Consider the following 10,787-nt stretch of genomic DNA (forward strand, 5'->3'; position numbering starts at 1 on the left):
TGAATATGTGTGTCACTACTATCGAGATTCAATAAGAATAGACCACTCTTCAAGGGTGCATGACCATAAAAGATATTACTCATATAAATAGAACAACCATTATTCTCTGATTTAAATGAATAACCGTCTCGCATTAAACAAGATCCAGATATAATGTTCATGCTCAACGCTGGCACCAAATAACAATTATTTAGGTCTAATACTAATCCCGAAGGTAGATGTAGAGGTAGCGTGCCGACTGCGATCACATCGACTTTGGAACCGTTTCCCACGCGCATCGTCACCTCGTCCTTAGCCAATCTTCGCTTAATCCGTAGTCCCTGTTTCGAGTTGCAAATATTAGCAACAGAACCAGTATCAAATACCCAGGTGCTACTGCGAGCATTAGTAAGGTACACATCAATAACATGTATATCACATATACCTTTGTTCATCTTGCCATCCTTCTTATCCGCCAAATACTTGGGGCAGTTCCGCTTCCAGTGACCAGTTTGCTTGCAGTAGAAGCACTCAGTTTCAGGCTTAGGTCAAGACTTGGGTTTCTTCTCTTGAGCAGCAACTTGCTTGCTGATCTTCTTGAAGTTCCCCTTCTTCTTCCCTTTGCCCTTTTTCTTGAAACTAGTGGTCTTGCTGACCATCAACACTTGATGCTCCTTTTTGATTTCTACCTCCGCAGCTTTCAGCATTGCGAAGAGCTCGGGAATAGTCTTATTCATCCCTTGCATATTATAGTTCATCACGAAGCTCTTGTAGCTTGGTGGCAGTGATTGGAGAATTCTGTCAATGACGCAATCATCTGGAAGATTAACTCCCATCTGAATCAAGTGATTATTATACCCAGACATTTTGAGTATTTGCTCACTGACAGAACTGTTCTCCTCCATCTTGCAGCTATAGAACTTATTGGAGACTTCATATCTCTCAATTCGGGCATTTGCTTAAAATATTAACTTCAACTCCTGGAACATCTCATATGCTCCATGACGTTCAAAACGTCGTTGAAGTCCCGATTCTAAGCCGTAAAGCATGGCACACTGAACTATCGAGTAGTCATCAGCTTTTCTCTACCAGACGTTCATAACATCTGGTGTTTCTCCAGCAGCAGGCCTGGCACCCAGCGGTGCTTCCAGGACGTAATTCTTCTGTGCAGCAATGAGGATAATCCTCAAGTTACGGACCCAGTCCGTGTAATTGCTACCATCATCTTTCAACTTTGCTTTCTCAAGGAACGCATTAAAATTCAACGGAACAACAGCACGGGCCATCTATCTACAATCAAACATACATAAGCAAGATACTATTAGGTACTAAGTTCATGATAAATTTAAGTTCAATTAATCAAATTACTTAAAGAACTCCCACTTAGATAGACATCCCTCTAATCCTCTAAGTGATCACGTGATCCAAATCAACTAAACCATGTCCGATCATCATGTGAGATGGAGTAGTTTCATTGGTGAACATCACTATGTTGATCATATCTACTATATGATTCACGCTCGACCTTTCGGTCTCCGTGTTCCGAGGCCATATCTGCATATGCTTGGCTTGTCAAGTATAACCTTAGTATTCCGCGTGTGCAACTGTTTTGCACCCGTTGTATATGAACGTAGAGCCTATCACACCCGATCATCACGTGGTGTCTTAGCACGAAGAACTTTCGCAACGGTGCATACTCAGGGAGAACACTTCTTGATAATTTTAGTGAGATATCATCTTATAATGCTACCATCAATCAAAGCAAGATATGATGCATAAAGGATAAACATCACATGCAATCAATATAAGTGACACGATATGGCTATCATCATCTTGTGATTGTGATCTCCATCTCTGAAGCACCGTCATGATCACCATCGTCACCGGCGCGACACCTTGATCTCCATCGTAGAATCGTTGTCGTCTCGCCAATCTTATGCTTCCACGACTATCGCTAGCGCTTAGTGATAAAGTAAAGCATTACAGCGCGATTGCATTGCATACAATAAAGCGACAACCATATGGCTCCTGCCAGTTGCCGATAACTCGGTTACAAAACATGATCATCTCATACAATAAAATTCAGCATCATGTCTTGACCATATCACATCACAACATGCCCTGCAAAAACAAGTTAGACGTCCTCTACTTTGTTGTTGCAAGTTTTACGTGGCTGCTACGGGCTTAAGCAAGAACCAATCTTACCCTACGCATCAAAACCACAACGATAGTTTGTCAAGTTGGTGCTGTTTTAACCTTCGCAAGGACCGGGCATAGCCACACTTGGTTCAACTAAAATTGGAGAAACTGTCACCCACAAGCCACCTATGTGCAAAGCACGTCGGGAGAACCGGTCTCGCGTAAGCGTACGCGTAATGTCGGTCCGGGCCGCTTCGTCCAACAATACCGCCGAACCAAAGTATGACATGCTGGTAAGCAGTATGACTTATATTGCCCACAACTCACTTGTGTTCTACTCGTGCATATAACATCAACACATAAAACCAAGGCTTTGATACCACTCTTGGGGAACGTAGTAATTTCAAAAAATTTCCTACGCACACGCAAGATCATGGTGATGCATAGCAACGAGAGGGGAGAGTGTGATCTACGTACCCTTGTAGATCGACAACGGAAGCGTTTGGTTGATGTAGTCGTACGTCTCCACGGCCCGACCGATCAAGCACCGAAACTACGGCACCTCCGAGTTCTTGCACACGTTCAGCTTGATGACGATCCCCGGACTCCGATCCAGCAAAGTGTCGGGGAAGAGTTCCGTCAGCACGACGGCGTGGTGACGATCTTGATGCACTACTATCGCAGGGCTTCGCCTAAGCACCGCTACAATATTATCGAGGACTATGGTGGCAGGGGGCGCCGCACACGGCTAAGAATATGATCACATGGATCAACTTGTTCTGTCTCTGGGGTGCCCCTGCCTCTGTATATAAAGGCTCAAAGGGGGGGGGGTGCGGCCGGCCAGGAGAGGCGTGCCAGGAGGAGTCCTACTCCCTCCGGGAGTAGGACTTCCCCCCCCAATCCTAGTTGGAATAGGATTCGCGAGGTGGAAAAGAGAGAGAGAGAAGAAGGGGGGCGCCGGCCCCCTCTCTCCTTGTCCTATTCGAACTAGGGGGGAGGGGCGCGCGGCCCAGCCCTGGCCGCCTCTCCTCTTCTTCCACTAAGGCCCACTAAGGCCCATATAGCTCCCGGGGGGTTCCGGTAACCTCCCGGTACTCCGGTAAAATCCCGATTTCACCCGGAACACTTCCGATATCCAAACATAGGCTTCCAATATATCAATCTTTATGTCTCGACCATTTCGAGACTCCTCGTCACGTCCGTGATCTCATCCGGGACTCCGAACATCCTTCGGTACATCAAAACGTATAAACTCATAATATAACTGTCATCGAAACCTTAAGCGTGCGGACCCTACGGGTTCGAGAACAATGTAGACATGACCGAGACGTGTCTCCGGTCAATAACCAATAGCGGGACCTGGATGCCCATATTGGATCCTACATATTCTACGAAGATCTTTATCGGTCAGACCGCATAACAACATACGTTGTTCCCTTTGTCATCGGTATGTTACTTGCCCGAGATTCGATCGTCGGTATCGAATACCTAGTTCAATCTCGTTACCGGCAAGTCTCTTTACTCGTTCCGTAATACATCATCCCGCAACTAACTCATTAGTTGCAATGCTTGCAAGGCTTAAGTGATGTGCATTACTGAGAGGGCCCAGAGATAACTCTCCGACAATCGGAGTGACAAATCCTAATCTCGAAATACGCCAACCCAACATGTACCTTTGGAGACACCTGTAGAGCTCCTTTATAATCACCCAGTTACGTTGTGACGTTTGGCAGCACACAAAGTGTTCCTCCGGTAAACGGGAGTTGCATAATCTCATAGTCATAGGAACATGTATAAGTCATGAAGAAAGCAATAGCAACATACTAAACGATCGGGTGCTAAGCTAATGGAATTGGTCATGTCAATCAGATCATTCACCTAATGATGTGATCCCGTTAATCAAATAACAACTCTTTGTTCATGGTTAGGAAACATAACCATCTTTGATTAACGAGCTAGTCAAGTAGAGGCATAGTAGTGACACTCTGTTTGTCTATGTATTCACACATGTATTATGTTTCCGGTTAATACAATTCTAGCATGAATAATAAACTTTTATCATGATATAAGGAAATAAATAATAACTTTATTATTGCCTCTAGGGCATATTTCCTTCAGAGGCATCCTTCCTTGCGGTGCCGCCATAGTGGAACTCTCAATGAAAGCACCAATGTCGGTGTCAAAACCGGCGGATCTCGGGTAGGGGGTCCCGAACTGTGCCTCTAGGTGGATGGTAACAGGAGACAAGGGACACGATGTTTTTACCCAGGTTCGGGCCCTCTCGATGGAGGTAAAACCCTACTCATGCTTGATTAATCTTGATGATATGAGTATTACAAGAGTTGATCTACCACGAGATCGAAGATGCTAAACCATAGAAGCTAGCCTATGGTATGATTGTTGTTCTTGATCCTACGGCCTAAACCCTCCGGTTTATATAGACACCAGAGGGGGATAGGGTTACATAGAGTCAGTTATAAGGAAGGAGATCTACATATCAGTATTGCCAAGCTTGCCTTCCACGCCAAGGAGAGTCCTATCCGGACACGAGACAAAGTTTTCAATCTTGTATCTTCATAGTCCAACAGTCCGGCCAAAGGTTACAATCCAGCTGTCCGGATACCCCCTAATCCAGGACTCCCTCACATGTATTACATATGTTAATCATGTATTTGAATTTTTTTGATCAATCATTTGAATAATGTGAATAACAAAATGTTGACCGTGTATTGAATTTTTTTACCAAGAATTTAAAAAAATTCTTAAATGTGTATAAAGAAAATTCCCATGTATACAAAAAATATACAATGTGTATGAAAGAAGTTGATCATGTATTTATAAAATGTTAATCAAGCATTTGAAAATGTGTTAAACTTGTATTTGAATTTTTTTAATCAAGCATTTAGAAGATATTAAACTGTATAGAGTACAATGTGACAATGCTGATAAAAAATGTTGACCGTGTTTTGAATTTTTTAATCAAGCATTTGAAAACTGTTGACGATGTATTAAAAATTCTTTATCTTGTATTTCAAAAAAAATGTTAATCAAGAAGTTTTGTTAAAATGTGTATAAGAAATGTTGGCCATGTTTAAAAAAAATAATATTGTATTTGGAAAAAGTTATTCAATCATTTGAAAAATGTTTAAAATGTGTATAGAAAAAGGTTGAACACGTATTGAAAAAAATGTTAAACAAGTATTAGAAAAATGTTCGTGATGTATTTGAAAAATGTAGAATAAAACCAAAAGAAACAAAGAAAACAGAAAAACAAAAGAAAAAGAAAAAGAAACAAAAGACCAAAGGAAAAAAATAAAATAGAAACCAAAGAAACAAGTGGAAGTGCAATTGAAAACAGGGAAAACTGATCGACAAACAAAGAATGAAATGTAAGCCCCCTACATCACAAATCTGACAACGGTTACATAAGAAATCCCATCTAAATCTCATCTACCTCCATATGCCTACAGAAGGATTACTCAGACATGGATGTGGGCATCATGAAATTGTTGATGGAGTAGGTTGGTGATGATGGCGGCGACAAATCCCCCTCTCCAGAGCCAGAAACGGACTCCTGATAACAAGGGGTGATGGCGGCTCTGTATCGTAAAACATGATGATAGGTTTCCGTGGTTTTTTGAGCATATATGGGAATTTATGACGATGGAATCGTCTTAAGGCGGTGGTCAAGGGCCCCACATGGACATGTAGAGCGCCGTGGGGGTAGTGCTTCTTAATTCCTCGAATATTCTAGAATTCTCCAAAAATCCTGTCCAATTTCGAGAACTTTTATTTTTTGCACAAAAATAAACAACATAGTTCTGCTGAAAACAATGTCAGTCTAAATTAGTTTAATTTAAATCATGCAAACTAAAAGATAAAATAAAAGGAAAAATGTTTGAAAAAGTATGTATGTTTGGGACGTGCTAACTCCCCGAAGCTTAATTTATTGCTTATTTTCAAACAATTTAGTTGACAAAATAAAAATGATAAGAAAAATGGAGGACAAGTGCAGATTAAAATGACTGTGTAGGTCTGAGGTGGCGTGCTGGATGGCCACTGCTGAGCAAAAGAGCCGAATCCGGGGAGCCACAAGCACGACGCAACTAAAGGCTTCAGATGATAAATGCAGTACCACTGACTTGTAGTTCAGTTATGTATGGAGGAACCCATCAGTTTAGTTCAGCCCATTTGTCTTAACGAAAGCACGTGGTATTACTACATAGATCGAAAGGAACATCGGAAAGGATCCATAAATCAAGTGCTTACAATTTTTGAAAGAGCTTACAACACCTAGAAAGAAACTCATAGCCATGCATAGAGGAAAATTAAAAGGGACAAGTACCCATGTTGCGTACACAGCAACATCACGAGTACATATGTTGAAATCACGTAGTAACAGCCCGTACTCCGACTGTCAACAAATTGAGCAAGAGCTGCAGCATCTCCCATCGTACTTGTCCTGCAGCGTGTCGTAGCTGTTTTTCAGTTCCCTTTTCTCCTCTCTGGTCTTTCTTTCTTTACGCACCAGCTTCTCGTTGTCCTTCTTCAGTTCCTCATTGTCCTTGGCCTGCTCTTCGTTCCTCCTCTCCAGATTATCAATCCTCATAGTTTTTTTCTCATCTAGCTCCTTCGCCAACTTTCCTTTCTCCTCCACCAGCGTATTTTCCTTCTTCTTCAGATCTGCAATCTGTGTTCCCGTATTTTGTTCCTTCCTCTTCAGCTCTGTGATACCCTTTCCCAGCTTTGTTTTCTCCTTCACCACTTCTTCTTTCTGCAAGTCCAGATTCCCTATCTTCTCCGCCAGCTTTCCTTTCCTCATGTCCAGCCTATCAATCTTTCTTCCCGTCTCTGTTTCCTTATTCTTCTGCTCTGTGATATCCTCTTCCACATTATCTTTCTCCATGGCCACTTTCCCTATGCGAGTCTGGTTGTCTTTAATTTTAACATTCTGTGCGCTAATCTTGTCCTCCAGGTCTTGGATAGTCCTCTTTAGATCTCTGTTGTCCTCCTCCACTTCCTTGCCCTTCGAGCTTTGGGCATTCGATCCCTTTGCCTGCAACAAGAGTATAGTAAGTCCTTTGTAGTTTTCTTCTCGGTACCTGTAATATCATTCAGTTTGTTAACCTTGTTCTTCGGTTCTTTCTTCTCCTCCACCACTGCTTTCTTCTTGCTCTTATTCGGTGCCTCTGCCTGCAACAAGAGAATTGTCAGTACAACTATGTGATAGTGCACCAAGGAAGAACAAGTACGAAAGGTAACAAGATAATGAACAAAAGTTCTCTCTATATATATATAACAAAAGGTCCACTACTCTACCATTGTGTGTATTTGTGGTGTGTGTCCGTGTCCTTGAACCTTTGATTCCTGCTTTGATCAATGAAGCCTGGCCGGCCACACTTATATAGCCGCAATCTGTAGGTCAACGCCCCGTCTATGTGTGTAATATTCGCTGCGGTTTCCTAGCTACGCCCACTACTATTTTCTTAGATCAAAAGGCTCATCGTCATGTTCCATTTCATAAGAAGAAAGCAGCTCCACTTCCTTTTGCAAGTCATTTAGATGACCAAAGCAATAACTAGGCAAGTTCGTCAACACGCGCAAATTAGTGGATATGTATAACATATGCATTTAGTACGTACTACAACATGATTAAAGGTTCGATGTCAGGAATTTAGTACAACGCAACCGAAAGCACTACTTCTTCACGGGCGTTGCTAGAAAATAGGTCTTAGATGTACTGTAAAAGGTCTAAAAAATTGAACCAAGTGGTGATGGGGAGTCGGAGAGTGAACGAAAGCGGAGGCTGCATGTGGAGAAGACCTGAATGCCTCTGTCGCCTTCTGCACGCGAGGAAGCAAACATGTGTCTTGGCTACACGCATATGGCCATTAAGGCATCTTCGATGCTGACTCTCAAACCAGTTGTGTCCGCCCAGACCAGCCCGTTTGAACCAACACTTTCCCGCATTCGTCCCCAGATCGGTCCGCAAATCAGAAGCAGGGGGCTTTGCGGTCATCCGGACCGCTGCCTTGCTTCGCGTCCTTTCCCACCTGAAGTGGTTGCCGCATATTCATGCAGCCCGAGAGTGTTAGCGACGCATTCATGTCGAACTAGAGCGGACGCGACCTCTCACGTCGTTCCGGCCTTGGACATGAGCACCGGCCGAGAGCGTTGCCCGCTTCGCGGCCCAGTCTCCTGCTTGTTCAATGCCGGAGCAATGAGAGGACGGGAAGGGACTGATATCTATTGCATTCAAACGGGCACCCCGTCGGTCCACCTACTGGCATTCCTGACCTAGGTTCTCAAAGTGACGAATGGTAGCCACTTCAGACGACGTTGAGGCCGATGCAGCACGCTCGATCTTGCACTACTTGGCACATGGGATGGCATGCCGGAAACCAGAAGAAAGGTTACTATGATATGGTTACACTAGTACTGGGCACAGCTTTAGGTATAGAAATTTACAACGTTGTGCCAGATGCAGCACGCTCTACCTTGCATTATTTACTTTGGCACCGGAGACGGCATTGCCGCGAAACAAGACCGTGGTCCTGCCGTGTCTGTACTTTGCAGAAAGGTTTAACATTGTAGCAGTTTTTTATGGTTACATGGTACTGGTCACAGCTTTTGCACGAGAGTAGGTGCGTACGTACGTCGAAATACATATATGAGCCTGGGAACAACGTGGCTACGGCATCTACAGCCAGGCACCTCAACCCCTTCCCCTGTAACGTCCGGACGGATGATCCGATCACTGACCGGTCAAAAAAAAAACTTCAACCTAAATGAGTGCCTCAAACAGCCCGGCCTGACCAGCACCCCTTACATGAGGAGGCCCGGGCGCGACTGGGCGCGTCCGCCACGTTGGACCCAGGCCACACTGGCCCATCCAATCCCACGTATATTCATCCCATCTACTTCCCAGATCAAACCTAGCCACTCCACTCCCCTCCATTTCACTCCGTCACCCAAGCCCCTGTCCGGTGATCTCCGGCTTTCTCCGGCATGGCGGGCAGATGATCTGACTCCGACTAGTCCGGATCCGTCGACTGATGTGTCATCTCGTGCGGGTTGGAGGAGGCAATGACCGTCCACATTGCACTCCACCGCTACCGAGGGACTACAGTGTAACGCCCCGGACACACCCGTCGGTGGTCGTTACTCGTGGCGGGATTTAGCACTACTAGGAAAAAGCCTACTAATGGCGCACCTAATTTGGCCATTAATGGCGTATTAGTGATGCGCCATTAGTAGCACGCCATTAGTATATTTTACTAGTGGCGCACCACGGGTGCGCCATTAGTATCTGGTATACTGATGGCGCATCTCAGATGCGTCATTAGTATATACAACAGTGCGCCATTAGTATGCCTCCCAGGGGGCCATGTATACCCAGGTGCTTTGGCATACTAATGGCGCACGACAACGAGATGCGCCATTAGTAAGTTCGGCATACTAATGGCGCACTGTCTAATGATGCGCCATTAGTATCCTTTGGCATACTAATGGCGCACTATGGTGTGATGCGCCATTAGTATGAATATTAGATTTTTTTTTATTTTTTAATTTTCTTTTTTTTGCACAGGTTACAAAATGTATAATTGGACAAAATATAAACAGCACACATCAACAATAGATTCATCGAATACAATAGAAGATTAGTCTCTGAATACAATTCATCATTTTAGTCTTCGAATACAATTCATCATATTAGTCTCCGAATTGAAAAGACCGAACAAAGATAGAACATTATATTACAAGTCTCGAGACCGCGAGTTTGTCTTCACATTACAAGTCGATATCGATCATCTAAACTACCATCACATAGAAGAGAGCTGCGGTCATCACGATGAGCATCATCACGATGAAACTCGTCTTCATCCGGTTCCTCCAACGCTCCCTCCCCTCTCCCGCTAGATAGCGGGTGTATCTAGATTCGGCCTCGGCCCTAGTGGCGTACCCTTTGTAACTGTTACCGCTGAATCGGTGAACCTGTCTCCGACACTCCTCCCAGTCGTCGTAGACTCCGGGAACCTTACCCTTGTACACGACATACCACGGCATCGGTATGCAGTAGCCAAATGAAACGTTAGTACCAATTCACAGACAATACATAAGCAATATATAAGTATGCAACAGAACGATCGGAAGAGAAAAGCAAGACATTAATAGCATCAATTACATCATAAGTTGAACGACTCTCGAAACCAAAGAGACATACTACAAGTTCATTAAAGTTTAATTACAACATGAGCCAATCGATGTTTCAGAACTAGACACAGCATCACTGTTTTCGACTCGACTCAAGGGACCGGAGCGTGGATGAAGCTGCCGTCTATCGTGGGAGTCATGAAAGAACGGGCGTTGTTAGCCTGCATTTGTAGGATTGTGTCGATGTCACTGTTGGACGGTTGATTTCTGAGGTAGAACTGCCCCGAGGTACGAAGGACATCTTGATGGATGATTTCCGCAAACTCCGACTGGATGCGAAAGAATTCTTGTCTGATGTCCGCGTCCTGGATTGCCGACACGCTCGCGGCCCAATCTTTGAGTCTACTCGGTAGCAGAAGGTGATGTTGGTCCCGTACGATCGCCCGCATGTGATGGATGGCGTAGTAGGCACCCTTCTGACCGCCAGGCGGTTGATTGACGCAGCAGAACGTCAT

The 10,787-nt window shown here is 44.3% G+C and overlaps 1 protein-coding gene across 1 annotated transcript; it reads right to left on the reverse strand.

Annotated features, from left to right (window-relative positions):
- Positions 1 to 6,347: 6,347 nt before the first annotated feature.
- LOC125537809 (myosin-2 heavy chain, non muscle-like) lies at positions 6,348 to 7,551 on the reverse strand. Its single transcript, XM_048701147.1, has 3 exons — positions 7,438 to 7,551; positions 7,246 to 7,311; positions 6,348 to 7,174 (listed from the first exon to the last, which is right to left on the reverse strand). Exons 1-3 carry the CDS (start codon positions 7,438 to 7,440, stop codon positions 6,536 to 6,538), a joined length of 708 nt encoding a protein of 235 aa, XP_048557104.1. The 5' UTR covers positions 7,441 to 7,551; the 3' UTR covers positions 6,348 to 6,535.
- Positions 7,552 to 10,787: the final 3,236 nt, after the last annotated feature.

The sequence above is a fragment of the Triticum urartu genome, chromosome 1 (genome assembly GCF_003073215.2).
Source record: "Triticum urartu cultivar G1812 chromosome 1, Tu2.1, whole genome shotgun sequence".
Classification (NCBI taxonomy): domain Eukaryota; kingdom Viridiplantae; phylum Streptophyta; class Magnoliopsida; order Poales; family Poaceae; genus Triticum; species Triticum urartu.